Source organism: Rissa tridactyla, chromosome 19 (assembly GCF_028500815.1).
Source record: "Rissa tridactyla isolate bRisTri1 chromosome 19, bRisTri1.patW.cur.20221130, whole genome shotgun sequence".
Lineage (NCBI taxonomy): Eukaryota > Metazoa > Chordata > Aves > Charadriiformes > Laridae > Rissa > Rissa tridactyla.
In genome coordinates, this window is record NC_071484.1 from 7934890 (window position 1) to 7962041 (window position 27152).

Here is a 27152-nt window from a genome sequence, read left to right on the forward strand (position 1 = left end):
TTTCAGCCCCAGGAGTTGGGATGTACGACACAACTGAAGCCATTTTTTTGGACCAGTTTGGGAAATGGTCTCTGCAAAGCAACGCCGAGTCTGGCGGGAGGGAGTTTGCCGATGTTTCAGGGTGGGGAAGGGCTGATCCGAGCCCGGCCCTGGCAGAACTGCCCGCGGGGGGGACGGGAGGCAGGGACCGGCACCGGCGTCGCCCGTCGCTGTCAGCACATCATCCCGGGAAATCAATGGGATTGACCGGAATGGGGACAGAAAATAATCCTTAAAACGGCCCGTAATTGGCGTGAGCGTTCGTTACACAGCACTTAATTGCATTGGTTCGTTCGAAGCGCATCTGGATTCAGCTCGGGATCAAATTCTTTGACTTCAGGAGGAAATCTGGCCCTAAACCGCGACCCCCCTGGTGCCACCACGGTGTCTGGTGGCTCCTGCGGCCGAATTGAATGCAGCAAATTTTTGGGTGGCTCCAGAGGGGGTGAAACCCCCTGGGAAACCCCAGATTTTCCCGGGAGCCCTGAGCAGCCGGTGCCCATGGAGTCCCTCAGCTTCACCCCACGTCAGACCCGGGGGGCACGACCTTATGTATAACCAATTCATTTTTGTTTATCTACCTCTTAGCAACAATAGATTAAAAACTAGGTAGTGGCAACTCCACATGCTGTAGTTTAGGGGAAGAAAAAAAATTAAAAATTACTCTCTTTTTCCAAAGAAAAATGTTCTTTAAAAATAGAATTTATGGGCTTTCTTTTTCACTTTAAAGTGGCCATTAGTTGTAAAAGCTCCAGACCTCAGCAGTCCAAAATGTTTGGTTGTGACTGATTTATTATTTTTTTTTAATGCTCAATCTTCCATTTCTTTATTATTTTTTTTTGGCCTTTTGGACTTGGATATTTACTTCTTCCATCAGCAGTTTCACCTCCAGCCTCCTCGCTCCCCCGGCCGCTGGGGCTGAACCCCGTTTGTTGCTGGGGGAAATCGCAGCCGATGGTTGGTTTTCTTGTTCTTTTTTCCTTTTTCCAGCGGGTTTTTGGGGCAGGACGGCGGCAGCGGGTTGGTGGCAGCAGGAGGGGGGTGACCGAGCTGAATTGGGGGTGTTGCATCACTCTGCACCCCCACACCGGGAGCACCCAAGGGTGCTGTTGCTCCCGGCGGCTGCCCCAATACAATTTCAGGCAATTCAGAAAAGAAAAAAAAAATGTACTTTCCTATAATGATATTGTTTTTCCTCTGTTCAGCTGATTTGTTTCTTTTCGCCTTTTCCCCCTCCCTCTCCTCCTTGCCTCTCCTAATCCGTGTTCTTCCCTTGTCCCCTCGCGCGAGGCGGTGTGGTGGAGTTGGGATAACGGATGGACGTGGGCTCCATTTCCCATTTCTCTTCCAGCGAGGTTGTTTCTTCTTTTTTTTTTTTTTTTTTTTTTGCCACAAACCGCTTTACTCCACTGTTTCATTTTTAAAAATAAAGAGAAAAAAAAAACAAACAAAGATGCAAAAAAAAAAATCGTGTTTGGGTGTTTTTATGGAGTTGGGAGGAGGAAAAAATAGGGAAATTAAATGAAGGGGGAAAACAGAGGAAAAACAGAGAAATGAAGGGGGAAACAGAGGAAAAAGAGAAATAAAGGGGGGAATAGGGGAAAAGCAGAGAAATAAAGGGAAACAGGAAAAGAGAAATAAAGGGGGGAAATAGAGGAAAAATAGAGAAATAAAGGGGAAATAGAGGGAAAATAGAGGGAAAAATAGGGAAATAAAGGTAAATAGAGGAAAAATAGGGAAATAAAGGGGAATTGGGGGAAAATGGGGAAATAGAGGGGAAAAATAGGGGAATAGAGGGAAAAATAGGGAAATCAAAGGGGGAAAGGGAAAAATCGGGGGGGGAGGGAAATGGTGGGGGAAAATAAGGGAATAGAGGGAAAAAAATAGAGAAATAAAGGGGGGACGTGTGTTGAGGGCTGGGGCCGAGGAGTGGGGGTGGCAGCAGTGACGGTGGGGGCCATCCCGGAGGATGCTACGGCCTGTGCCGGTAGCAGCCGAACGGGGCCGGTACCGAGGATTTAATAGGGTTTGGAGGAATAATTGGTATAATTATCTCGTCGGGGGGTGATGGGAGCGGGGGATGGACCCTCTGCAAACCTCCCCCCCCCCCCCCCCCATCCCCCGGGGATGCAGCATCGGTGCTGCCACCCCTCCGCCGTGGGCAGCCTCCGGTCCCTCCCGGGGGGGCTCAAGGGTACCGAGAACGACCGGTCGGTCGTTCTCGGTACCCTTGAGCCCCCCCGGGAGGGACCGGAGGCTGCCCACGGCGGGGGATACAGGATCCCCCCCCCGCCAAGGCCGGGTGTGGAGCGGAGCGGCGGCGGCCATCCTCGGGATACCGGGCGACACCGGAGTGGGGGGGGGGGTGTGGGAAGCAGAGCCCCGTTATCACGGGCTGGGGGTAGTGGGGGGGATGCTCAATCAGGCCGGCGGAGGGCGGAAATTCGCGCGTGGGCGGCGGGGAGACAGACTGAGGGCGCAGCGGCGGGCTGTATACGTATCGGTCCCATGGTGTAATGGTTAGCACTCTGGACTTTGAATCCAGCGATCCGAGTTCAAATCTCGGTGGGACCTCGCGTTCCTTTTCGGTGTGCCTTTCTTTTTTTCTTTCCCCTCCGGTAACGCGGCGGGAGGCGGCCGCCAATCGGTGGCGGGCGAAGGTGGGGGGCAGCACCGGGTGTGTCCCCCGGCGGCCTCAGCGCCCCCACCGGGCTCCATTTTGTGCGTGGGCGCCCCTTCTTCACCGCGCATGCGTGGGAGCGGCGAGGCGGGGCAGAGGGCGGTGGGCTCTTCTCCCAGCTGCCGGCGCTGATTGGGCGCACGGGATGACACTCTCGACTCCCGGCGCTACTATTGGCTGGAAACGCGCTCAGCCCCGCCTCCCAGTGCTCTATAGGATTGGAGGGCGGTGGAGCCCCGCGTCGCCGGTTCGCGGACGCGGGTGGGCGGCCTCAGGGGCCTCGGGTCGGAACGGCGCGGTTTAAGCCGCTGTTGGGCCTGAAGCGCCCCGAATCCCTTCAGCAGCGGTTTAGCCGGCTCTGACGCAGTTTTCCAGCCGTTTAACGTCGATTAACGGGTCAATCCCTGGAGCCCCGGCCTGATTAGGGGCAGGCCGGGCTCCCCAGCGCCGCCTGGGCCCAGGAGAAGCCGCTCTCCTGAGGGCCGCCAGCCCCACCGCAAGAAAGACACAGGCCACGGTCGAGCTGGCGGGTTTATTTAGCGTCTGCGAGCAAGAACAAAACCACCTTTATTTTTAATATTTTTTTTTTTTTTTTGGCTAGGGAGGTGCATTGAGGCGCTGGCGGCGGGGGAGCGGTGGGGAAGGGAGGAAAAGCCTTTTCCTGTGTCCCTCCTCTGCCATGGTGGGGTCTGTGGGGCTGGGACCCCTCTGCCCCAAGGCCTCCGTGCCCAGCAGGGCCGGCCCGGCGATGGCACCAAGTGGCAGCCTGGAAGGCAGGAGAACACCGTTCCGGTTGGGGTCGAAAGCCATTTCCCTGCGTTTAAACTGCTCCCAGGCCTGTCTCCACGCACTCCCGGAGCCCTGGCAGCCATCACCAGTGTCATCACGGACCCACGGCCTTACCGACCTGCTGCACCATCGCCTCTTCCCCAGCAGCCTCGTCCGTGGGCTGGGGGAGCTTCGTTCCTGCCCTCCATTCGCAGCTGGTGCCTTTGCTGTGTCTCAATCAGCCGTGGGATGTGTGTCACCCCCAGCAGCAGCTGGCTGGGCGCGGGGGAGCGTGTCCCGGGGGGCTGGCATGAAGCAGAAGCGGGATGGGGACAGAGTGCGGCCTCGGTGGGACCTGGGGGGCTCTGAGAAATACAAATAGCTGCTGCTTCCCTTTGGGGTTGGCCATCTGGGGATGTTTTGGAGAGTTCCCAACGATAATATGTATGTTTTAAAAAAAAAAAAAAAAAAAAAGTACTTGTATGATTTAAAAAAAACCCAAAACTTCCAAAAAGCCCCGAACAACAAACCCCACAAATCGTCCCCGAAGTATCACCCTGCTGAACTCAGAAGCGGGCCGTGCCCCAGCTGCTGTGCTTTTTTCTATCAGGCAGGGGATGAAATTTGTCCTAGAAAAAAGCTGCCCTTGGGAGCAGGAGGATCATGGCCGGGGTATTGCTCGCCTGGGGCTTGGCGGGTCCTGTCTTGCTCCAAGGACCTGCTGCCACCCCAAACCGCTTGCTCCCAGTCATCCCCGTCACTGGTGGGACATGGTGGGACGAGGCTTTGGGGCCCGGTCTTGGCAGCAGAGAGGAGATGATGGTGAAGCGGCTGCAGCGCTTGGAGCCACCACGGTCGCGGGCAGGACCTGACAGCCCTGGGCTTGCTTTCGCGCGGCTGCCAGGGGGTTTCCAGGGGAGGAAGCGAGACCGAGAGGTGGGGTGAGAGTTTGAACAAGCTGCCTGGGGCTTTACTCCTTTGCGCCGGGTGAAGCTCACCCAGCCCCGCTCTGGCCATCCCCCGCCTCTCGATGCAGGGTGCCTGGTGGGTGCGAGCCGCGGGCTGCAGGAGTGGTGGGCAGCGGTGGGCACCAGCTGGAGGGACGTGTAGGAATAAAGAGAAGAAAGCTTCAGACCCCTGGAAGCCTCCAGGCAGCAGGGTGGGTATCGCCCTCCTGTGCCAGATGGGGAAACCGAGGCACCGAGAGGAAATGGCTTGAGCAAGGTTCTGCTGGGAGGCTCTTCTGCAGCAAGCCAGGGCTCGGCGCCGGCGCTGGGCTGCTTGGAGAAGGCTGAGACTAGACACAGCTCCGCGGTTTCGCTAAAGCCCAGTTTGCTGCTGGCTGCTGAAAATGCAGAAGTTTTGCTTGCAGGAAACCAAATGTAAATCAGCCGTGAGAGCACGAGAGCAGACGCTGCGCTGGCTGCTGAACCTCATCTCCTGTGGCAGTGGGGTACATTTTTTTTTTTCTTCTTTTTTTTCTTTTTTTTCTTTTCTTTTTTTTTTTTTTTTTCCTTTTACCATCCTTTAGATGCGCTACGCTTTGGTTCTCAACTCTCCAGCGCTGAGGTCACACTACAGGGAAAGCAGGTTTCTGACAGTCTTGGCTTGCGCACGGGAGCATCCCTGTCCCCCGCGGTGACAGCAGCGGGGGGGTGTCAGCTTATCGTACAGCCACCCTTCTCCTTAAAGGGGTTCTTGTCCTCGGGGACACCTTTCAGCAGCGGGTCCTCGCCCGCCATGGACTCGATGTACTCCTTGATCTCTTTGCCGGTCTTGGAGACCTGCCAAGGAAGGAGATGCTCTGCGTGGGATACGGGAACGAACCCTCGCCGCCCTCCTCGGCTGCCTACAAACCCGCTCGTGCGGCCGGGAGAGGGGAAACCGCGGCCGTGACCGTCCCACCCAGCGGGGGGTGTCCCCGAGAGCACCCCTGGGGTGCTACGGGCACCTCGCTGCGTGTGGGGCTGCAACTCCCAGCCCGAGGGACCTGTTTGCCTCAAGGGGAGAGGTGCAAACGCACATGCTTGTGCCTGTATTTGAGGTTTAATTTCAGGGGTTGTGGGTTTTTTATCTTTGCAGCACAATCAGGTCAGGAAGTTACGCCGGGGAATGGTCCCTTTGTGCTTTGGGGGAAAAACTCACCATTTGCCTCTCGTTCTTCACCTCCTTCTTCAGCTGATCCAGCTCCATCTTCAGCAGCTCCTTCTCTGTCATGTCCTGAGCCATTTTGCCCTGTAACCACAGGGAAACGGCGCATTAGTAGTATATAGATGGGCTTCTAAGGCACATGAGGGCTATTGCTTTGGCCCTAAGAATATTGCAAACACCGCTGATGTCTCGGCTACCCCCACGGTGAGACGTGGGCTGATGCTAAAAAAATAACCCGAGGCTGAAGGCACCTTTCAAAACCCTTCTTGTAACATCTGCTGTAACCAGATCTTCGTTTGCTAGTTCTCAGCAGGCACGTCGAGCGACAGATGCAGCTCGAGGGCAGCGGAGGAGGATCCAGCCTGGTTTTTAAGGAGGTTTTTGCTACCGCAGAGGCTGTTTCCCCAAGACAGGGGCTGGCCAGTTCAGCGGGGCCGTCTGAGCACGGAGAAGAGCCGCTGCCTCGGGGCTCTCGGAGCAGCGGTCTCGGAGGAGAACCTGCGTCTGCAAACTTGACCTTCCTGATCTCTGTGCTGTGCCTGGGCAAGAGCATCTTTGCAGGTTTTCTAAGGAACTAAATCTCTTTAGTATCTTCTGTTTTCCTTTTTTTTTTCCTTTTTTTTTTTTCCCCCCTTCCCTCCCCTCCTTATACCCCCCCCCCCCACCCCCGGTAAGTGCTAACATGGACTGAGGCCCCATCATTGCTGTGGACTCGGCTATTTGCACGCAGAGGTAAATCGCTCGCTGCGACAGAAGGATTTTGGGGCCGCGTGGGTTGGAAAAGCCCAACACTTTTTTCCTGAAAGCCCATCCACGGGTTATGTGAGATTCCCGCACGGCTGGTTGAGATCTCGCCCCGTGTTTAGGCTTGGGTTTGAAAACCTGGCCACAACCTTTTAAATAAAAAAAATAATAACTGTGATTAAGCTGAAACATGCCTTGGCCCTGCTTTGGAAGGCATCAAGCTGTGGGCCCTGGGCGCCGCTGGCTTTCTGCGGCTGCTCTCATGGCGTGTGCCCCGTGCTCCTCTCCCCACCGATGCCCCGGGAGATGCTTGTGGCAGAGCACCAGGAGCCGAAAGCCACAGCCCAGCTGTGCCACCAACCCGCGCAGGAGGTGGCTCCCAAACCTGGTGGATCCCACGATGCCATTTGTACCTGGAGGGAGCGAAGCCACTTACCTCCGGGGACGAGGGGCTGCCCCTCTCACAGTGAGATGCTCAGAGATCCATCCAAGAGGAGATGCCGTCAACTGGACCCTCGCTCTCCTGATCCAGGCGTGAAGGCTCCTTCAGCTCTCTGGGAGGGCGGTGGGGAGCAGATGTCTTTTGTCCTTAAGCTGATAATAGACTCAGGAGAATAAGCTGATCAGGTGTTGGGCATTAGCCTCAAAGCCCTGGGGTAATCGGTGGTGGGGCTGCGGGGAGGGTGAGGATGGGGGAGGACGGGTGGGTGGCCGGGGTACGCGGGGAGCCCTTGAGCCCCTGGCCATGGGTGTCTGAGCCCGTGGGGTGTCTGGGTCCTGCTGGGATGGAGGGACCGAACCCCTGTGGGAATCAGAGCAGCTTTCACAGAGTTTAGGAGGGGATGGAGAGGAGGGGAGCAGGGGCGGGGGGACCTCCAGGGGACCTCCGGGGGCTGGAGCAGCCTCGGCGGGGACCGGGAGCAGCTCCGGCAGCTCTTGGTCCTTCAGGGTGTGAGGAGCTGGGACGGTGCTGGAGGAAATTCATCATTTCCCTCGTCCTTGTGCTGGTGGGGCCGTGGGTTCAGGAAGGGCCAAGCCCTAACGTGGGTTTTGCTCCTGTCCGGACGGTGCAAAGGCGCTGGGGCTGAGCCCGGGAGGCCCCGAGGAAGCGGGAGGAGGAGGAGGAGGAGGAGGAGGAGGAGGGTGGAGGGGGATTTCCAAGCGCCGTGGAAGTGGGAATTTCCTGCCCTCGGCACAGCCTCACCCGCGGGGATGTGGAACATTGTTAGCAAAGCACGGAGAAGGACACACTGTCCCGGGCGAGGGAAGGACGGGCACCTCCGCGGGGTCACTTGTCACATCCCTCAGTGTCCCCTGAGCTGAGCGAGGTCCCGGTGCCCGGGGCGATGCCGTGGGGGGTGCCCGGGGCTTTCCCAGGGAGGAGGACCTGGCAGTCGAAGCGCTGCCCTTGGCTCTATCTCCTGCCCAACTGATAACTGCAAAGGGAAGGGAATCACCCTCCTGGGATGCGCCCGAGCCCGGCTCAGCCCCACACCTCCCGAGTGGCTCGTGCAGGTCCCGAGACAGGGGTCAGGACCTTTTTCGGTCGCTCGCCCCCACCCTGCACCACCGGTTCCTCCGTGACTCACATCCTTCACCGTCGCAGCCGCTCTCATCCCCCGCCCCAGCGGGGTGACCACCAGCCGCAGCCCCGGCACGTCCCCGGTGGGGCTGGGGCCACGATGGCTTCCTCCCCGCTAGCCCCCCGCCTTTCCTCGCTGCTCTCCTGTGGGCCTCCATGCGCGGGTGGCCGGGGTGGGCTCCACGCCTGACTCGGGGCGTCCCTCGGGGCGGCACGGGGACACCACAGCGCCCGCGGGCCCTGCGTCATCAGCGCCGCGAGCTTCAAAACGCGGCGCCGAGGCGGCCGGGGAGGAAGTGGCAGCCGAGCCCGGCACCATGGCGGAGCTGGAGCAGCTGCAGCAGCGCGACATCCCGGCCGGCCGGCAGGTCCTGCGTGACCAGCACTGCAACCTCCTCAGGGTCGCCGACTACTGCGAGAGCAACTACCTGCAGGTGAAGGGGACGGGGATGGGAGGGGACCTCGTGGGACGAGCTGTGGCTCTGGGGCTGGGCGTGATGCTGGGGGGACCACCACTGGTGAGACGGTGGTCCCCGAGGGGCGGCTGGTGGGTGACAACGAAGGCTCTGCCCTCAGAGACGGGAGCCCAACCGTCCCCGTTTGCTTCCTACCGAGCACTGCATGCCGCTGTTTGTTGCTTTTTCTTGTGCCTCAGTTTCCCCTTTTGCTCCACAGCAGCTTTTCTGCTCAGTTCTCAGGGTGGGTTTGGGACGAAGGGCGAGTTCTCCGGGGGTTTGGTGCCTCCAGAGGTGCCCTGGGAGGGGACCAGGGACACCAGCCCCGCCCGGGGCTGTCCCCAGGCTGTCCCCAGGGTTTCGGAGGTGTCTCCTGGCTGGGCAGAGGTGAGCTGGGTGCCTGCACACGCGGAGCAAGTGTGCAGCTCTGCTGCAGTCAGCCTCCCTCCTCTGCCTCCTCCTCTGCCTCCTCCTCCTCCTCCTCCTCCTCCTCCTCCCTGCCTGGCTCCCCCGGGGAAAGTGGGGGACAAGAGCTTTTTGGATGAAATAGGAGGGAAAAGGCTTCTTCTGGCCCTATTTGCGGGGGGGGAATGTTTGCCCGGAGGGGTCCCCATGTGCGTTGCAGAGCCCGTCTCGGTGGCCCTGCTGGCTCGAGCCAGCCCCCGATGGTGCTCCCAAGGGGCTGGTGGTGGCCGATGCGCTGGAGCGGAGCTGAAGGGGCAACGCACTGAACTGGTCAGAGAGCCGAGACGTCCCCAGCACGACTGGTGGCACGGCTGGCCGTCCCCATGCATGGCTGGCTGTCCCCACGTGTGGCTGGCTGGTGGCATGGCCAGCTGTCCCCACACATGGCTGGATGTCACCGTGCATGGCTGGCTGGTGGCATGGCCAGCTGTGCCCACACATGGCCGGCTGGTGGCATGGCTGGCTGTCACCAGTGGCAGCATCCCGGGGAGAAATCACGGTGAATCCCCAGTGCTGGAAAAGCCGATGGCCGCTGCCCGCCGGGTGTCCCTGTGTCCCGCCGGCGGAGCCGGAGGAAGTTTGATGCATTTGGAAAGCAGAAGGAAGCATCTTCGCTAGCGTGTGACTCCGGCGTGAAGATGGAGGGCAGCGGCGGTGTGCTCGTCCCACCGGCTGGGTTTCCCCCTCCAGGCGAGCGACAAGCGGAAGGCGCTGGAGGAGACGATGGCGCTGAGCACGCAGTCCCTGGCCAGCGTGACCTACCAGGTCAACAGCCTGGCCACCGCCTTCCTCCGGCTGCTGGACCTGCAGGCGGCCGAGCTGCGGAAGGTGGAGGCCGACGTCAGCTGCGTGGCCCAGGTGGGACCATCCTTGGGCCGGGGCTGGCACGTGTTGGGGTTTGGGTGCTGAGAAGGGGGTGGGCTCTGGGAAAGGGGGTTTGGGCAGCCGGAAGGGGCCGAAGCCGCTCCTTCCTCACACCTTCAAGAGCCCGGCGGCCCCCCGTAGCATCCCCTTCCTCGCCTTGGGAATGCTTGGGGTGTGGTGGGGGCACCCAACACATCATGAGTCCACCAAACTGGTCTCCGGGAGTTCTCCCAGTCTGGGCACTTGCAAATCCCAATGGAGGGGGTCCGCGGGAACTGCCTGGGAAACCTCAGAAAAGCCGAAGCTGAGTGATGGGGCTCGGAGCGTTGGCTGGGCTGTCACGCTGGCCTGGCCTCGTCCTCCCAGAGCTTAGGGACACCGATGTGGAGTCCCATGGCCACCCGCCCTCTTCCTGGCACTTGGAAGGCGCCTGGAGCCTTTCCAGCCATGGGAGGAGACGGGACCCTGTTGTCACGCTGGAAGCAGCAGGAAAAGAACTTATGGGCAGCCGAGGCTCGTGCATCCCCCCGCCACTGCCCCCTCCCCTGCTTTAGGAAGGGCCAGATCTGCTGCGGCGGCATCAAGGGCACCACTGGCCCTGCCATGACGGAGCAGAGTGGGATCTGTCCCTGCAGCTTCGGCCAGGGTGGGGGGTTCAGGCTCAATCCTGATCCTTCCCTGCGAGCCCTCCCCTTACGGGCAGGGAGAGGGGGCTGGGGAGGGTGGTGGGACTTGGAGGGGGCAGCGGGAGGTGAGGAGAAGCCGGGATGGGACAGTGGGGACAGTGCCGTCTCCGCAGAGGGTTGACATACACAAGGAGAAGGTGTCTCGCCGGGAGATCGGCTCGTTGACCATCAGCAAGAGGTTCCCGTCCTACCAGAAGATCATGGCCCCCCCCAGCCAGCCCTGCCTGGAGCCCTACTACAGGAAACCCCTCAACTTCAGCGTCCTGGATGACATCGGCCACGGCATAAAGGTCAGCCCAGGGCTCAGGGGGTGTCCCCCAGGGGTGAGGGGGCTTGCATGGGCCTTCTCGGTCCCCGACGTCCCCAGCGTTGCACTGATGGGCGCACAAGTGGGCTCAAACCCCTCCTGGATGGAGACGCGGGGTCTGTCCTTGCCCCACAGCCCCCCTGGGGACTCATCCCGCGGGGGCTCGGTGGTCCCAGCTTGGGGAGGGGGGGGTGGACGGTTCAATACAGCAAAGGGAAACCGAGGCACACAACGCTCAGCAAAAGCCGTCGGCGCCGCTGGGACCAGCGCTGCACCACGACTCTCTCACCCCCACAGCACCTTTCCCAGCACCGAAACCACCCACGCAGGAAGGCGCCCGCGGGTCAGGGGGGGGGGTCGGCAGCCGCACGGGCCCCGGCGAAGCCACCGCAGGGACGGGGGGGAAGTGGCGGCGCTGGGGCCACGGTTCCCATGGTGGCGGGCGCCTCTCGGCCGCCTCCGCACTGCCGCGCCGGCACCTCCTTCTGCGCGGGGGGGGGGCCCAGCAGAGACCTCGGGGTGCTGCTGCCCGCAGAGGCGGGGGAGCACAGCGCTCTGGGGTGCAATGAGTTCGTGGGGTGGCTGCAGCTGCCCTCACCCGTGGCGTCTCCGTGTCTCCCTGTGCCCGCAGGACCACAGCACCCAGCTGTCCCGCACGGGCACCCTGGCGCGGAAGGGCACCAAGTCGGCGGCGCAGGCCGCAGGCACCCTGGGGTGAGGCTGGGGACGGGTGCGGGGCGCTTCGCCTTTCCGTGTCACCGAGCGGGTGACGACGGCAGGGACACCACGGGCTCCCCCAGTGCTGTGGCCATGGGGGTCCCCTCCCCACCCCCGTGCCGAGCCGGGGCTCAGCGCCCGCTCTGCCCGCAGGAGAAGCGCCCGCGTTCCCGAGCCCATCCAGCCGCCCGTGGTCCCCGAAGGCAAGCTCTCCGCGGCCTCTTCCACCGCCTCGCTGGTATCCGTCAGGTACCGGCACTGCCCGGGGGGCGGGAGGGCCTGGGTGGGTCGGGAGGGCCCGGGGCAGCCACCGTCACCCCGCTGCTCGGGGACGTTCTGCTGCAAATATGGAAAACAGGGGGTTGGGGAGCAGGAGATCGGCCGCCCTGGGCCGTGCTTATTTCTAGAGCGAAATCCTGTTACAGAGAAGGTCCCCAATGGGGAAACTGAGGCACAGAGTGGGGAAAGGGCTTGTGTGGGTACACACCCAGGCACGTACACACCCCCACGCTGACCACACAAGTGGCACCCCGTCCTGGCACGGGGCAAGTGTCTGTGTTCAGAAAGCGGGGGGGCAGAGCCAGCCCCCCACCCTGACACCGCCGCTCCTCCGCCCCCAGCTCCAGCGGGGCCCCGGCAGCCCCTGGTGATGGCATCCCCGCGCCCCCCGCCGCCCCCCTCTCTGCCGGGGCCACCCCCACCGCCCGCGGCTGCCATCCCGCCGCCCCCACCGCTGCCCGGGGACCTGCCCCCGCCACCCCCGGGGGACCTGCCCGTGCCCCCGCTGGACCTCCTGCCCCCAGGTGAGTGCTCGGTGCTCCAGGGATGCTCGGCTTGGGGAGGGCAGTGGGGAGGTGGGGGCTGCGCGTGGCTTCTGCTCCCCATGGAGCCACTTCATCCCCCATGGGTCTTGCTGGGGGGGTTCTGCAGGCCCCGATGACCTCGAGCCGCCGCCGCCGCCGCCGCCGCCAGCTTTGCCCGACTTTGAGGATTTGGCCCCGCCACCGCCACCTGTCGCAGAGGACCCCCCCTGGGCCCCGGAGAGCTACCTGGGGAAAGGTGCGGTGGGTCCCCAGATCCCGTCCCCACGGTGCTTTTGGTTGAGCTCCTGCCCACAGCCATGGCACCAAGGGCCCAATTCTGCCCTGGCAGTGGTCGGGGCTGGGATGGCCAGCGATGCCGTGGGCTGCTCATGTCCCCTCCTGCCCTTCCCGGCGGTGGCCTGTCCCCCGCGGTGGCCTTGCCGGGCTCCATGGCCGTTCTCTCCCTCCTCGCGCAGTGGTGGCCCTCTACCCCTACACGCAGCAGAAGGACAACGAGCTCTCCTTCCAGCCCGGCGCCCTCCTCTTCGTCACGCGGCGCTACTCGGACGGCTGGTGCGAGGGTGTCATGGGCGAGGAAGCGGGTTTCTTCCCCGGCAACTACGTGGAGCCCTGCTGAGCGCTGGGGACAGGTGCCCCCCCCGGCACCCCCAGCCCGACTCGGCCGCATCCTGCTCCTGCTCCGACTCCGCTTTGCCTTTGAACCTTGGCTTTGCGCAGCTGGGGTTTCGCACAGCTTGTGTGGGCAGCCGGACTGGGTACCACCGCTGGGTACCACCGCATCCCGGCAGCATCCGTCACCCAGAGCATCCCCCGCCGCCCGCTCTCCCGTCTCCCTGTTCCATACGTTTTCCACGAGGGCAGCACGGGCTGCTGCTGCCGCGGGGAAGGTTTATCCCCGGGGCCCCGCAGCCGCCGGAAAGGCCGAGGTCTGACCCTGGCGATGCCCCTGGCCCCGCGGGAGGAGCGAGGGCGGCGCAGGACCAAAGCGCAGGAACAGGAGACGGGGCCAAACACCCGCAGGGACAAGAAGAGCCGCACCCGGCCGCGTCCCCAGGGACCCTGCCTGCTGTCCCCATCAGAGACAGAGCGGGGGATGAGCCAGGGCCCCGTCCTGCCCCAGAGGGGTCCCCACAGGGTCCCTGGCAGAGCGTCGCTTGCAGCCTGGCCCCGCTCTGCTGCTCCCCCTCCAACACCGTCCCCCCCTCGCCCCAGCCCAAGGAAGAGAAGCAACACGACTGTGCGACTCGGGGAGCCGTTTCACACCCAGGTTTATGTCCTGGATACAAACTACTCGTGTATCTGCAATATATAGATATTCTATCTATATACATATATATGTATTTTTTTTAATTCCATGGCTTTAAGTTCCACACAGTTGAATGGGGTCTGGAGGAGGAAGAACAGAGAGAAGGGAAACGAAATAGAGGAGGAACAACTCAGGGCTGCTTTGGTTATTTCCTCACTGCTCGGGTTTGCCGCCGGGGTTTCTGCGCTTTGGAGGATCACGAGCCGCCCTCAGGGGCCGGTAAGGCTGCGGATAAATCCGGGAGAAGCCAACACCAGAGAGCAGCGAATACTGTAGGTCCCCCCTGCAGCGTGCAATTAGAAGGGGTAATTAATACTGCAGCGGGGCAAGGGGGCACAGGGACTGGGGGGGTTCGGCCTCTGGGGACCCGAAGTCAGAAGCGTCACAGCACCAACCTCCCGGGGGAGGCTCGGCACCCCTCCACCAGGTCGGGAGAGAAATTCCTCCCCCCCTGGGGTAAAAGGCAGTCCATACGATCCAGCAAACAGGAGGAGACACCGGTAATGGCTGGGGGCAAGGAGGAACCTGTCCGACACGGGGACACTTCGCCCTGGACGCAGAAGCAGAGGATGGGACTGGAAGGCAAGGGCAGGTCCCCCTCCCCGCAGCGGGACGCGGCCACCGTGCCCCTGCCCTGGGCGAGTGGGTGGGATGGGCCGGAGGAGGGTTTTTTCCAAGGTACCACCTTTCCAAAAGGTTTCCTGTCCCTTGCGTCACCTTTTTTCAGAGAATAAAGTCTGAAGGGACAACTGGCTCCATCACAAGGCTCCGCGGCTGGGGGGGCTGCCCTGCCCCAGGCTGGGTGCGGAGGACAAGCCGGGGAGCCCCGAGTCCCCGGATTGAATTTCCAGTGGCCTCACGAAGAGGCGAGGGAGCCCTCGGGCACCAGGCTGAAGGCACCAGGACGCAGCTCCTGGCGCGGCCGGCGGAGGCCGGGCAGGCGAGGGGGGCGACGGCCGGTGGAAGCATGTGCAGGGCCCGGCCCACGGGGGGCCGGCTTCGGGTCTTTCAGGAATTACTCTTGTGAAGTCAAAAAGAAGAGGAAGAAAAGCCCCCAACAACAAAAACCACCGTTAGCGCTGTTGGCCAACACCCCCAGTGGAGTCGGTGTCCGAGCTGCATAGAGAAGGCTTCAGCTCAACACTGCAGGACGGAGAAGGGGGAACCTGGAGAAAGTGCTTTAATCACTGGGGAGAAAGGCAGGAAAGCGACCCAGGAGCAGGGCCCGAGGAGCGCGGGGCACAGCGTGTCACCCCCCCGGCTTCTCCTGTCCCAACCGCTTAGAGTGCGCAGGTCTCTTCCGAACCATCCTCAACACTTCTTCTTGAGGAGCTCCTGGAGATGGCGGGCGACCTCCGCAGCCGACTCCCAGGGGACGACAGTGGCCTGGAAGGCTCCAGGCTGCTTCTTCTCCATCTCTTGGGTCATGCGGTGCATGGGGTAGCCCTTCCGCGGGAAAGCCACGTCAGCGGAAGTCAAAGTCACGGAAGGGCAGAAGTCATTGGCGCCATCTCCCACGTAGAAGACCCTCTCGAACTCCACCTCCTCCTGGGCTCTCTCCGCCAGGTACTCCGTCAGGATTTTGCGTTTGCACATGTTGGCCGGGCAGTCAAGGCACTTGTGGCTGTGGTAGGGCCCCAAGGTGAAGTACCCCCTCTTGTCGAAGCCGGACGGGTTGCTGAAGATCTTGCGGAAGAGGGAGTAGAAACCGGCTGCCCTCAGACTGCATTCGATGCCAAACATGTTGGCATCAGAGATGAGGATGATCTCAAAGAGCTCGTGGTTCTTGGAGAGGAACTGGAAGAGGTCCGGCATGCCAGGGGACAGGGGGATGTTCTCGTAGACAGTCTTGAAGTCGCCCATCTTGACCCCCTGGTCCCCCATGTACGCCAGGACGCGCTGCATGTACTCGTTGTAGAAGCCCTCGCGGAAGGTCTGGCGGATCTGCTCCGGCAGCGCCTGCCCCGGCGCTGCCCGCACGATGGAGTCGTCGCTGTTCTCGTTGATGATGGTCTCGTCGAAATCGAAGACGAGGAGGTACCTGGGAGGCCGGGGGCTGGCCATGCCCACACCCTGCGAGGCCGAAGGATAATGCCCAGCTGTTAATTCAATGCACTTGGCTTCGGCCCTGGCACAGCGACGGTGGCAACCACAGCAGAAGAGGCTGCCAGCCCCGCAGAGCGATGCTCCTTGGCTACCTCACCCCCAGGCAGCTCATTAGCCCAGCTGGGCCTGGGGGGGGTTAATCCCCTGCTGACATACCTCAGCCCCGGCCCTAAGGCGTTTATCCTGCCTATAAAGAGATCATTTTGTCAGCGCTAATCCCGTTTCCGCAATCACGGTGGTCACTGTGCCGAGCCACCACCGCACACGTCCTCCCCAGGGACACGGGGACACCTCGGGGCAGGGGGGGGCTGTGCAGGGAGGATCCTGGGAGGGGGTTGGTTGGATTTACCCCCTAACCTGCTCCTGTCCCACCTCTGGAAAGGGGTCTGTGCCCGTGAAGACCCCTCTTGATGCCAGGGCAAGCCTGGAGGACTTTTCCAAGGGGAAAACATTTTGCAGGTTGATTTTTGCTCCATCACCTGGGTGCAGTTTCAGCGAATCAGAGAATCACAGAACGGTTTGGGTGGGAAGGGACCTTGAAGTCCCCGGGCAGGGACACCCCCCACCAGCCCAGGTTGCTCCAAGCCCCGTCCAACCTGGCCTTGAACCCCTCCAGGGATGGGGCAGCCACAGCTTCTCTGGGCACCCTGGGCCAGGGGCTCACCACCCTCGGTTTGCCCCGGGTCGGGCTCTGGAGGCACCGCGGGCTCCCGGGACGCCCGGGATAACTCACAGCCGCCTCCTGCCCTGCCCGAACACCGACGCAAACCCGCTCTGCAGCGCCGGGGAGCCCCAGCCCGACCCCCCGCGGCTGAGGCCACGCTGCCCCCGCAGCACCCGCTCCCCCCGGCCGGTGGATCGCAGGACGGCACCCGCTTCCCGCTGCCGACCCCGAGGAGAGCGGGGACGGGAGAGGGGACAACGGCACTGACCTTAAACAGGCATGGCAGCCCGACGCCCTCGCAGCACCTTCTCATTTTAAGACCATCCCTCCGCAGGCCGCGCCTGGCTGACGGCGGCGCTCAGGGCTCGCCGGGCTGCAAACCATAGAAAAAGGGGGATTTTTGGTTAATGGCTTGGGTTTTCCCCGGCTGCCACCTTTGGGCACGGCACCAACCACCACGGCTCGGCCAGGGTCTGCGTCCTGCAGCCAATTCCCAACCTCGGGACCTTCCCTGCCAGGAGCGGAGGAATTAAAGGAGTTTCGGGAGCGCGGCAGAGCCCCTTTAATGCTTCCCATCCCTCTCAATTCCCCGAGCGCCCGGGCTCTGCCGCAGGGGAAAGCGGCCAAGCAGAAGGGCTCGGCGACAGACGTGCCCCGTTCCAAAATCGCCCTGATTTTCTTCCAGTGTAATTAGTTTGGGGTGTTTTTTTTTTTTTTTAATGGAGTAATTATCCCAGAACGAAGGCGGGACGTGCCAGGCTGCCCCGCAGCGCAGGCAGCGCCCGGGTTACGGCTCCGGATTTTTGCCGACCTCTTGCGGTCCACAGCGATGAGAGCAGAGCGATGGGAAACCTTGGAACAGCCCCAACCTCGCAGCCAAAACCCGGCTGGAAACGCGGGACAGCGGGAGGAATAACGTGCTGGGACACGGGAAATTTTAACTGGGCACCAGTCGCTCGGCTTAGCCGGGGCTAGGAGGATTACTCTGATTTTTTTTTCTTTTTTGGCCACCAGCATGACAACAGGAAGAGTTTTGCAGCTGAAGGTGATTTGTGGGGGATTTGCCTGGTTTGAAGCCCAGCATTGACCTATTTTGGGCACAAACGCCATCCGTGACTCTGCTAAAATAATAAACCCCGACGGCGGCTCTGAGGTGGCACACGGCAGGAGGAATCGGGCGCTCAAAGTTAAACCCCGGCTCGGAACCTCGTAAAAGCGACCTTTTGTGAAGCCTTCAAGCCAGACACCAGTTATTTCTGCGCAGAAGCTTCCACCAAAAGCCGACGGTTATTTACAGACGTGGTTTGACGCCAAATAACGCTACAGCCGGCCTGGGAGCGGGATTAGCCACCGCCATTTTCAGGTCCAAACCAAGGGAAACAGGGGAAAGAAACAGATGAAAGAGTAATTGTAATTTTTTTGTCGTTATATTCCGAAGAGCTGCCAGCGGTGAGAAATTTGGGTGGGAGCCCGAAGGAGCCGGGCAGCGGCGCGGGGCAGGAGCCCTGGGAGGGCTGGTCGTCCCCGCGGACACCACCGGGGCAGCCGTAAGGGACACGGGGGACACAGGAGCCGTTCCGCCCCCGGAAAAGCGCTCCTGGGCCCAAGGGCTTTGCGCTTTGCCAGGCAGGAATGGCGAACAGCGCGGCTTGAATTCCGGGCAGATGGGGTCAAAGACAGGCCTGAGCAGCGCCTCCGCGCCACGTACGGTCCCTTCAGCCCCTCTCCGCTGAGATTCCCCAAACGCCGTCCATTCAGCTCCCCCCCCCGGCCCTTAACATTCCGTCACGTACATAAAAAACTGACCGACGACGGGGAAGAGCCACTTTGCTCTCTTTTCCCTTGTTTTAGCCGGGGCTCCTTGCGGAGCTGCCGACCAGCCGGAGGTCGGAAGCAGCATCTCACCTTAACCTGTCCCCCCCCGAGCTCCCCGCCAGCTCCCCGCTCCCCATCCCACCTCCCCGCCATCCCTGTGCTCCCCCCGGAGCACCGTGGCCACCAGCAGCCCCAGCGAGGGTAAATCCAGCCGTTCCCAAGAGCTGGAAAACGCCGTCGGTTCCTCTGCCAGGCTCCTGGCTGCCCAGAGCCTCCCCTGGCCCCGACGGCTCCTTCCCCGGCGTGGGGGAGAAGAGAGGCCACCGGACCGGTTTTTAAAGGATTTCTAAGGAAAACCACAATCCCCGAAGTGGGTCTGGACAATCGCTGCCCCCAGGTACCGGCAGGACGATGGGAGCATCCCTCCACGCTTCCGCAAGAGCCGCCCTCTGCTCCCGGCCGTCCCAACGCTGCTGTTAACTGTTACCAAAATACGCGTGGCTTTTATTCAAAGGAGAAATTAAAATCTAAGCCGGCGTTATTTAGTGAATAAAGGTCTGGGATGGGACTTCTCGCCCCCGGGGGCTGTTGGGCAAATTCCATCCTTCCCCCATGTGTTTTTTTTCCCCCTTACAATAGAGAAACGGGAGATCCCGGCGTTAGGAGCGACTGCACGAACCCACGCTCCTCCTCTCCGGCTAAGACAAGCGGGGTGAGCCGTGGGCTCCGGCAGCGCCACCCCCGGCCCCGCACAGGAGGGGAGCGGAGGGGAGAAAAATAAAAAGAAAAATATACTTTGCAAATCTCCCAGCCCTAAATTACCCCGCTGAACCCAGGTGGGGGAAGCGCCATCCCAGCAGGACCGTGTGGCCGCTGCCGGCAGAGCTATTTCTGCGCCGAGATGACTCACCCGGCGGCTGCTTCCCGGGAGCGTGTCCGTCCACCTTCTGCAAAAAAGGGACTCCCTCCAAAAGAAGAGAGAAGCGGAAGCGCCTCCTAACATCATGCGAAGCCTGAACGTCGAAACAGAAAATAAAACAAATTATTTGCTCATTAAGCGCGTCAAACGGAGGGGCTTAATTTGGGATGAGGGTCAAAATATGCCTGATAAAAGCAGGGAGGTGCTGGGCTCACCGCGAGAATGATTCCTCAGGGTAGTTTATCCCCAAAATCTCCGTTTTCCCCGCTCTGGCCGTACCCCCTGCCATCCCTGGGGCTCTTCTGCCCCGCAGAGGCCCAGGGAGGCCAGGCTGGAGCCCAGCAGCCTCGGCCGCCCCCGTCAGCTCCGCAGATCAGCTTCGGGTTTAACGCCGTAGCGGGTTCAGCGCAGGAGGAGCACAGAGCAGCGCCTCGCACCTGCCGCCCCCCGTGGGATCGGGCCCCCGTCAGCCCCCACCGCGCCCGAGCCGGGACGGGGACCAGCACCCCATTTCGGGGCCGGGACCCGCGGAGTCTCCGAAGTGATGGGGCGCGGGGGCATTTCCCCATCGCGGGCACAGCCCCTGGGCTGGTTTTCACCCCCCCGGCGTGCTCCGCTCTTGCCTGCTTTCAATGTTTTTAACCTTAAAAAAAAATTTGATGTTTTTTGGTGCATACAACGTTTGGGTTTTTTTTTTTAATTTTAACTCAAAACCCAACCACTGACCTTTGGCAACGGCGTTCGCCCAGCCCTTAGGACAAGTTTTAAGGGCAAAACAAGAGGACGGGGGGGTCCTGCTGCCCCCAGCGCGGAGGAGGGAAAAGCTCCCTCCCGGCCCCCCCGGGATCGTGAGGCGATTTCACCGCTCCCGACCCGCTCCCGCCGCCCTCCCGCGACACAGCTCCCGAAGCAGAAGCAAAGGAGCGAATTAATAATAAACCGGGGGCGAGCAGAGCTCGGAGGGGTCCCCGACCCCCTCCACGTCCCTTCGTCCGCATCCCCCGGCACCCGCATCCCTCCACGTCCCCCGGGAAGGGCCTGTCCCGCCGGACGGCCGCGACGCCGCGGTCGGTCACCTGGGGTTACCGGGGACATTCCATTATGATTTTTTTAATGGTGTTTATTTTTCCTGCCGGCAGCCGCGGCGTTACCGCAGTCACGGGCTCCCGCTGGGGCCGGAGCTCCCGGCTCTGCAATAGCCACCAAAAAACCCCTAAAACAGGTGGGTTTGTCCCCAAAACGCTGCGTTTGGTGCCGGATCGGCGGCTGGCTTGCGGGAATCCAGCACCGGCTCCCGGCTCCGCCGCTGGGCACACGCATCCCGCGGCCTCTCGCCCCCCCGGGGACCGGCGCCGGTGCCAGCCCGGTGCGGCCGGTGGTGCCGGCACCGACGGTGGCTGCTGCTCCGGCCCCGGTACCGGCAAGCCAGCAGCGCGCTGCCCGGGGAGCGGGACCGGCGCCGACCCAGGCACGGCCGCTCCCCGGGTCCCCCCGGTGCCGGCGACAGCCGCAACGGGGCTGACTCATGCACCGTCGGTGCTTGGAGGCTCCCGCCCGATCGGCACCGGCACCAGCCGCAACGGGTCCCCCGAGAGTCCAACCGGCGGGGGGACACAACGATCCCCCGGTACCGGCACCCGCCGCCCCGGTCCCCGCAGGGTCCAACCGGGTGGGGACCCTCCGGTACCGGCACCCGCCGCCCCGGTCCCCACGGGGTCCTACCGGACCGGCACCTCCCGGTACCGGAGACCCCCACCGGGTGGGCACCTCCCGGTACCGCCACCAGCCGTAGCGGATCGGCGTCTCCCGGTGCCGACACCCGGTGCACCGGTCCTCGGAGCCTCCCGCCGGGTGGGCACCTCCCGGTACCGGCCAGCGGAACCCCCCGACCGGGTGGGCACCTCCCGGTACCGGCCGCCCCGGTGCAGACTCACGCTTGATGGGCCACCGGAGCCTCCTTACCGGGTCGGAACCTGCCGGGAGCGCCCGGTTGGCGCCGGTGGGCGCGCAGGCAGTCGGGGTGGCGGCGCGGTGGGGCCGCTGCCGGGGCTGCCGCCAGCGCGGCCCCTTTAAAGCGACGCAGCCGGAGCCGCGCGCGGCCCCGCGGAACAGCCGCAGTCCCGGCGCGTCACCGCCCGCGCAGCCAATGGCAGGCGCGCCGGCGCGCACCAGAGGGGCGGGGCCCGCCGGAGCCACGCCCCCAGCCCGCGGGGAGGGGGAGCGCTCTGCCCCCCCCCCCCCGCGCTAATACCGCGGTAGCGGCGCGGCCCCGTTTGCTCCCGAAAGTTGGAAAACGGCAATAAGCCACAAAACCCCTCCTGGAAATAGCCAGTTTTGTAATTTTGCCCTTCGGAGGGGATTTTCTCCCCAAAAAAGGGGCAGCCCCCGAGGCTGAGGGACCCCAAAAACGCACAAATGGTCCCCAAAATGCAGCCCCGGGGCGGGGGCGGATGAACGCGCTGCTCCCCCCACGCCGATACCGCGGTAGCGCCGCGGCCCGATTTGCTCCCAAAAGTTGAACAACGGGCAATAAGGAACAAACCTCCTCCTGGAAAAAGCCAATTTTGTAATTTAGCCATTTGGGGGGGGGGGGGATTTTGCCCCCCAATAAAGGGGCAGCCCCTGATGCCAAGGGACCTCAAAAATGCACAAACGCTCCCTAAACCACAGCCCGGGGGGGGCTTTAACTGGTGCAGGGAAAGGAGCCTTTACCGGGCAGCCACCGGCCCCCGGGGACGCTTGTTGGGGGGGGGAGGAGGGGGGTAATTTTAGGGCTGGCTCTGCCCTGGCCCAGGGAATTGCAGGGTGCACAGACGTGTCCACACCCCGAAATACCCTCCTGGGTGGTGTTTAAGTGGTATCTTTGGTTTTGCAGGACGTCTAATTTCTACTGGAGTCGCCTGTGATAAAAAAAAATAAATAAAAAAACCTAAAATAAGGGCAGCTTGTTGAAAGGCTGGAGGCAGAGGGTGTGGGCAGGGAGGGGACGGAGCAGCGTGGCCTTAAAAACACGTAGTTAAGAGGCCACCAGAGGTTGAGTTTTGTCTTGCTTTTTAATTATAAGTGGCTAAGAATGGAAAGGGGCAAACAAAATTTAAAACGGGCTGCAAAAAACCGCGGGCACTCCCTGTGCCGGCTGCTCCGGGGAGCGCCACGTCGGCCCAGCGCTCAAGCCCTGGCACCCAACACTCTAAAATCTCCCCATTTCGGCAAAATTTCAGGTCCAGCCGCAGTCCGAGCGGAGCTGGGAGCATTTCTGCAGCCAGAGTTGCTATTCCAGGACCTTTCCCAACATTCCCGGCTCCTCCCGGTTAAAGGACAGGGACCTTTAGGTGCCGATAGCTGCCTGCAGGCACCGGCTCGCCTGAGAAACAGCCCTGGTTATCAAGGAAATGTTTTATCCACTATTTCGTCTGAGACACGCTGGCTTTTTGATGCAGAGCGCACCCCGTTGCGTGGGTTTTGCCGGTTCCCCTCCCTCTCGGAGTCCCCCCCAGCTCCCGGGAACAGAGCAGCCTGCGTCCAAGGCATCCGTCAGTGGGTACGAGGCAAGTGGGAAACTCAAAAGGGCAAATTCTCCGCTGCCTTCTGTCTCCTTCCCACTGAAAGGCAGCGGGGCAAAGATCATTCCAGAAACATCACAGCCGGAGGAGTTTGGCAAGGGTGATCCCGTATCCCAGTGATTTTCCACTGTGAAGAACCCCGGAGAGCAAGCGAGGACAGCGCTTTCTGCGCTGGCCTGACCTGCCTCCTGGCAACCCCTGAATAGACGACAACCCTGCCATGAACACCCGGATCCCTCCCAATGGGTGTAACAGCCCCGTGCTACAAGAAATACACCGGGGCACGCTTCTCTCCAAGGCTGTCCTGGTGTTTTCACCACCAAGCGGATGGCATCGGCACAGAAGCAACCCTGAGCCCACAATGGCCACGTAACCGTCTGTCCCTCTGGCCGTCCCGTCCCCCCCGTGCTTCATTTCCATCCGCACCAAGAACCTGGGTTAAGACGAGCTCCGTAGCCCTCATCAGACCTCCTCGTGCTGGCGCCCACGGTCTGCGATTCGTATTTCGGGGAAGCTCAGAGTAAAACCGAAGCTCTCCTTTACTCACAAGGAGCTGAGCTAATCCCTACGGCACCTGGACAAGGAAACTTCCATCCCCGCTGCTCACCTCCTGCCACCTCCTCAACACAGTACTCTGGCAAACACCAATAAATTTCTGGTGGCCGAGTAATATTTACACAGTCAATTTCAGGAAAACCCTCAAGAGCCAACAAGCAAAGCGACAGCAAACTCCATTTATTTAAATTCATTTCACCGCAGGGGGTGACTTCCCCACACAGCTCTCTGTGTCCCCCCCCGGTGCGGCAGTCGGGACACTCGGCACAGAAAACGGCCAACTTTGCTCAGTGCGGGTGACACCAGTCCAAGCTGAGGGCTCCCCGAGCTCCTCCTCTCTGCGTGGGCTTCGGTTGTGTATTTACTGCTAAAAGTCACTAAGGAAGAAAGAGCAACTCACAGAGTCACAGACTGGTAGGGGTCGGCAGGGCCCTCTGGAGATGACCCAGTCCCAGCCCCGGCCAGAGCAGGGTCACCCAGAGCAGGTGGCACAGGAACGCGTCCAGGCGGGGTTGGAATGTCTCCAGAGACGGAGACTCCCCCACCTCTCTGGGCAGCCTGTGCCAGGGCTCTGCCACCCTCACAGCAAAGAAGTTCCTCCTCCTGTTGAGATGGAACTTCCCAGGGGCACGTTTGTGCCCGTTACCCCTTGTCCTGTCCCCGGGCACCACTGAGAAGAGCCTGGCCCCGTCCTCCTGACACCCCCCTTGAAGTATTTATAAGCGTTGATAAGATCCCCCTCAGCCTTCTCTTGTCCAGACTGAAAAGACCCAAGTCCCTCAGCCTTTCCTCGTAAGAGATGTTCTAGTCCCCTCATCAGCTTCGTAGCCCTTTGCTGTCCCCTCTCCAGCAGTTCCCTGTCCTAAACTCATTAGAAGAGTCACCACCCACCAGGAGTCGAAGCATTTGATATGTTCTGTTCTATACGCCAAGAAGAAATCAGGAAAGACAGGGCTTTTATCAGGTGGGATAAGCTTCTGCTGAAGTGGCACAGGAGAGGCACGGATAACGCCAACGATCTCCACGCACTCCAGGCCAGCGGCATTGGCCGCCCTCCCACCACCGCGCTGGTGAGCGGGGCCAGGCGATGCTCTCGGGACCTGCAGCCCACCTTGTGAAGCACGCTGCGCTCCTTCAGCTGGAAACCCTACCCTTGCGCAGGGAAGCGAGTTCAATCTCCATCTACTTTGTCATAAACCAAGCCTAAAAATCCTCCTACTCCTTGCCAGTCATCCCATCCAACTGACACCAACCACCGCAACGGTTTGTGAAGAGACTGACAGAGGTGACAAATTGCTCACCGCAGCCTCAAGCTCCTGAGCAGGTTTAGAAAATACTGGAGAACAAAACTCCCCGGGCTCTGTCTCAGCACGACTCAAAGGAGCTCGGACAATTCTGCCGGCGAGAGCCACGACGAAGAGTCGCTGCAACCACAACACGGACGGACTTACGGCGTTCAGTGCCTCTAGTCAGGGAAATACAACTTCAAGCAATGTGAAAGTCTGAGGGACCAGAGACATTAGCAATTAATTAGAAACAAGCTGGAAACGATTTCTAATCCAGAAAGTTCCTGCACGCCCAGATTCCAGCACTGACACCGTCAGCGGAGCAAGCTGCCTGCCTTCATCCCCTCCACTGCCATCTCCCGGCTAACCCTCCGCAGGCCCTTCCTCCCGCACGGCCGTCTCCTCCACATCCGCAAGCACCCAGACTAAATCGCAGCCCTCTGGGGAATGATTTCTCCGTGGGATGGGAAAGGCCAAGAGCTACGACAGCAACATAACGCATCGCGAGTTGCACTAGCTTAAATTGATTTAAGCCACTGAATTTACCTTCCGTGACAATCTAACATTATTTCTGTACTTTCTTTAAACAGTAGGCAGGGTGGGTTACTGTAATCAGTGAACATATATGCCTAAAATGGGTAAATTAAAATCTTTGAGACACCGTATAATAAAATCCAGTTTTCTGCTAGTAGCAAAAAGCTCACATTTTCACAGAACATGAGACAACGTTTCAGGCCGAGTACCTATGAATTAAACCCCCTAAAATACCTGATTTCTCACAGAAAGGGGCACAAACTCCGACTCCAGGTAAAGTAGTATGTTCTGACACACTCCCTGGTTTCCGCGGTGATGGGCGATGAACCATTTGCCACGACAAACCTGCAACCCCAACGGGCAGTTCGATCACCTGCTCCCTCGGGGCTCTCGCTCCCCAGGCGCTGGTTCCTCCTCCTGGCCCCAGGAACTGGGTCGGCCCCAGCCAAGATCAAGTTCAACCCCTCCGCTGACGCACGGCGCTTCGCCCTTTAGCGCCCGCCGGAAACCCGTCCGTAAAGGGAGGCGAGGACACCGTAACCTGCTGAAATCACAGGGTTTACAGAAGAATCAGAGCACGGTTACCAAACCCGCGTTTGAACAGGACACGGGCAGTAATTTTAAGCGTCACAAGACCTTTGGACTATTAATGATATCTGAGGCTTAACAGAAAGCCGATCCCTTCGTGCTTGAGCTGTCTGGGAAGGAATCATTTTTCAGTCTGAACTAATTTTATAGATCATTATGTGGAGACGTCTCCAGTTGAAACGCTGGCTCCGTTCTCTTCCCTGCTCAGCTTAAGCCATCAGAAACACACCGTGAGATGAGTAAGATTTCCCAATTGCTATTTTCTGCGTTCACAGCTTTTTGCCTGTATGTAGTAGCTTCCGTATAGCAACAGAGAGGCGACCGATTATCTCCTTTATTATAATACACGCTATCCACTGTCTGAAGAACCTTATATGTAGAAAATCTATAAAGAACTGAACAGGGAAATGGTGATCCTGTGGCCAGGGCCGCAGTCTGGACCAGAAATAACCCGGAGCACTGATCCCAGCTGCCACCCGCTTACATAAAGCCAGGCAGGTCTCAGCTCCGCATCTGCAGAACAGGGATATCTGCTCATCTGACTGTAATACACTGAATTTAATCACACAGGCTGCTCAAGTACGCACACAAGTAACCACCACTGGAAACCCTTAAATAGTAAGTTCTCTTTTACGACAGTTCTTTTCTAATAAGCTTCCTAGTTCTATCAGAGCTTATTGAGCAAGTTGTCTTCCTGGTAAAGGTATTAAGTAATTCTCGCAGGAGAGGAGGGAGGCTGAGAGTTTTAATCACGGAGATGAAAGCATACCAATATTTTATAGGGAAAGTACGCAAACACCGCTTCAATTCATCGCCCTGCATCGAGTTACTGAGGGAAGAAAGGCTGGATTCCTGTCTGAAAAGCAAAACTGGAAACTATTTTGCAATACGCTGCCTCAGTCTTTCATTTTGCAAGCTCTCAGACGTGCCAGCGCAGGGCCGCAGAATTGCTTTGCGGCTCACAATTCACAGACACGAGCACGACATCCCACAGTCTTAACTCCCGTGTCCCCCTCCAGCGTGCGGCGCGTGGTGGCAGCACACGTGAAAGACCCAGAAGGACAAAGTGACGTTCCGCTATCAGTTGCCCCTTGATCGTTATTCTCAGACTACAGGCAAAACAGAGCTGAGGCAATCTGATTGCAAAATTAAGACTGTAAACAGAAACAGCACTTAGCCATAACACGCGCGCTTTTGTTCAGGTCAAATAAGACGACGGGTACAAGCAGCAATTGCACATCCTCACTTCTCGGTTCAACGTCACCGGTGGCGTGGGGCTGTCACCACTTCGGCTACGTGAGGTCTACGCTGCAGCTTTCTCCCGACTTCACTTTGTTAATGCCTTTTAGTTCTTGCTAGTACCAGCTCTCATTAGAAATGTCAATGCGTTAACCCCAACGGGGGTTCAGAAGAAAGCAGAAAGTCGGAAAATTTTAGCTCCCTCCGCACCCATCCTTCCCCTTTCTCTTCACGTTATGCAACTTCTCACGGAGGGAAGAATTATGACTACGCATTTCTGAGAAATGTGCTACGT

The 27152-nt window shown here is 60.4% G+C and overlaps 3 protein-coding genes and 1 non-coding gene across 9 annotated transcripts; 2 read left to right on the forward strand and 2 right to left on the reverse strand.

Moving 5' to 3' along the window:
* Positions 1 to 2541: 2541 nt before the first annotated feature.
* Positions 2542 to 2613, forward strand: TRNAQ-UUG (transfer RNA glutamine (anticodon UUG)). The gene has a single exon. It is a non-coding gene; the product is annotated as a tRNA-Gln (tRNA).
* Positions 2614 to 3269: 656 nt separating this feature from the next.
* On the reverse strand, positions 3270 to 19180 carry GNGT2 (G protein subunit gamma transducin 2). Its single transcript, XM_054224183.1, has 4 exons — positions 19084 to 19180; positions 6819 to 6976; positions 5633 to 5722; positions 3270 to 5271 (listed from the first exon to the last, which is right to left on the reverse strand). Exons 3-4 carry the CDS (start codon positions 5714 to 5716, stop codon positions 5146 to 5148), a joined length of 210 nt encoding a protein of 69 aa, XP_054080158.1. The 5' UTR covers positions 5717 to 5722; positions 6819 to 6976; positions 19084 to 19180; the 3' UTR covers positions 3270 to 5145.
* ABI3 (ABI family member 3) lies at positions 8148 to 13517 on the forward strand. The gene is given in 9 exon segments (XM_054224176.1): positions 8148 to 8398; positions 9575 to 9742; positions 10548 to 10724; positions 11373 to 11455; positions 11612 to 11707; positions 12079 to 12126; positions 12128 to 12261; positions 12389 to 12517; positions 12738 to 13517. Coding segments are annotated over 9 exon segments (1113 nt in total). The 5' UTR covers positions 8148 to 8281; the 3' UTR covers positions 12899 to 13517.
* On the reverse strand, positions 13534 to 25520 carry PHOSPHO1 (phosphoethanolamine/phosphocholine phosphatase 1). 6 transcript variants are annotated; one of them, XM_054224179.1, is made up of 4 exons: positions 19084 to 19184; positions 17579 to 17689; positions 16627 to 16731; positions 13534 to 15661 (listed from the first exon to the last, which is right to left on the reverse strand). In XM_054224179.1, the coding sequence occupies exons 3-4, from the start codon at positions 16669 to 16671 to the stop codon at positions 14900 to 14902; spliced, it is 807 nt and encodes a 268-aa protein (XP_054080154.1). In that variant the 5' UTR covers positions 16672 to 16731; positions 17579 to 17689; positions 19084 to 19184; the 3' UTR covers positions 13534 to 14899. The 6 variants fall into 6 exon arrangements, with proteins under 6 accessions (XP_054080154.1, XP_054080157.1, XP_054080155.1 ...); XM_054224182.1 differs by lacking the exons at positions 17579 to 17689; positions 19084 to 19184 and adding an exon at positions 25404 to 25520; XM_054224180.1 differs by lacking the exons at positions 17579 to 17689; positions 19084 to 19184 and adding an exon at positions 25376 to 25509.
* Positions 25521 to 27152: the final 1632 nt, after the last annotated feature.

Coding starts and splice junctions, on each gene's coding strand:
- GNGT2 (XM_054224183.1), bottom strand. CDS start 5,716: ATGGCTCAGGACATGACAGAGAAGGAGCTGCTGAAGATGGAGCTGGAT. Junction 5,272..5,632: donor TGAAGAACGAGAGGCAAATG/GTGAGTTTTTCC, acceptor CTTCCTTGGCAG/GTCTCCAAGACCGGCAAAGA.
- PHOSPHO1 (XM_054224182.1), bottom strand. CDS start 16,671: ATGAGAAGGTGCTGCGAGGGCGTCGGGCTGCCATGCCTGTTTAAG. Junction 15,662..16,626: donor GGCTGCCATGCCTGTTTAAG/GTCAGTGCCGTT, acceptor TCGGCCTCGCAG/GGTGTGGGCATGGCCAGCCC.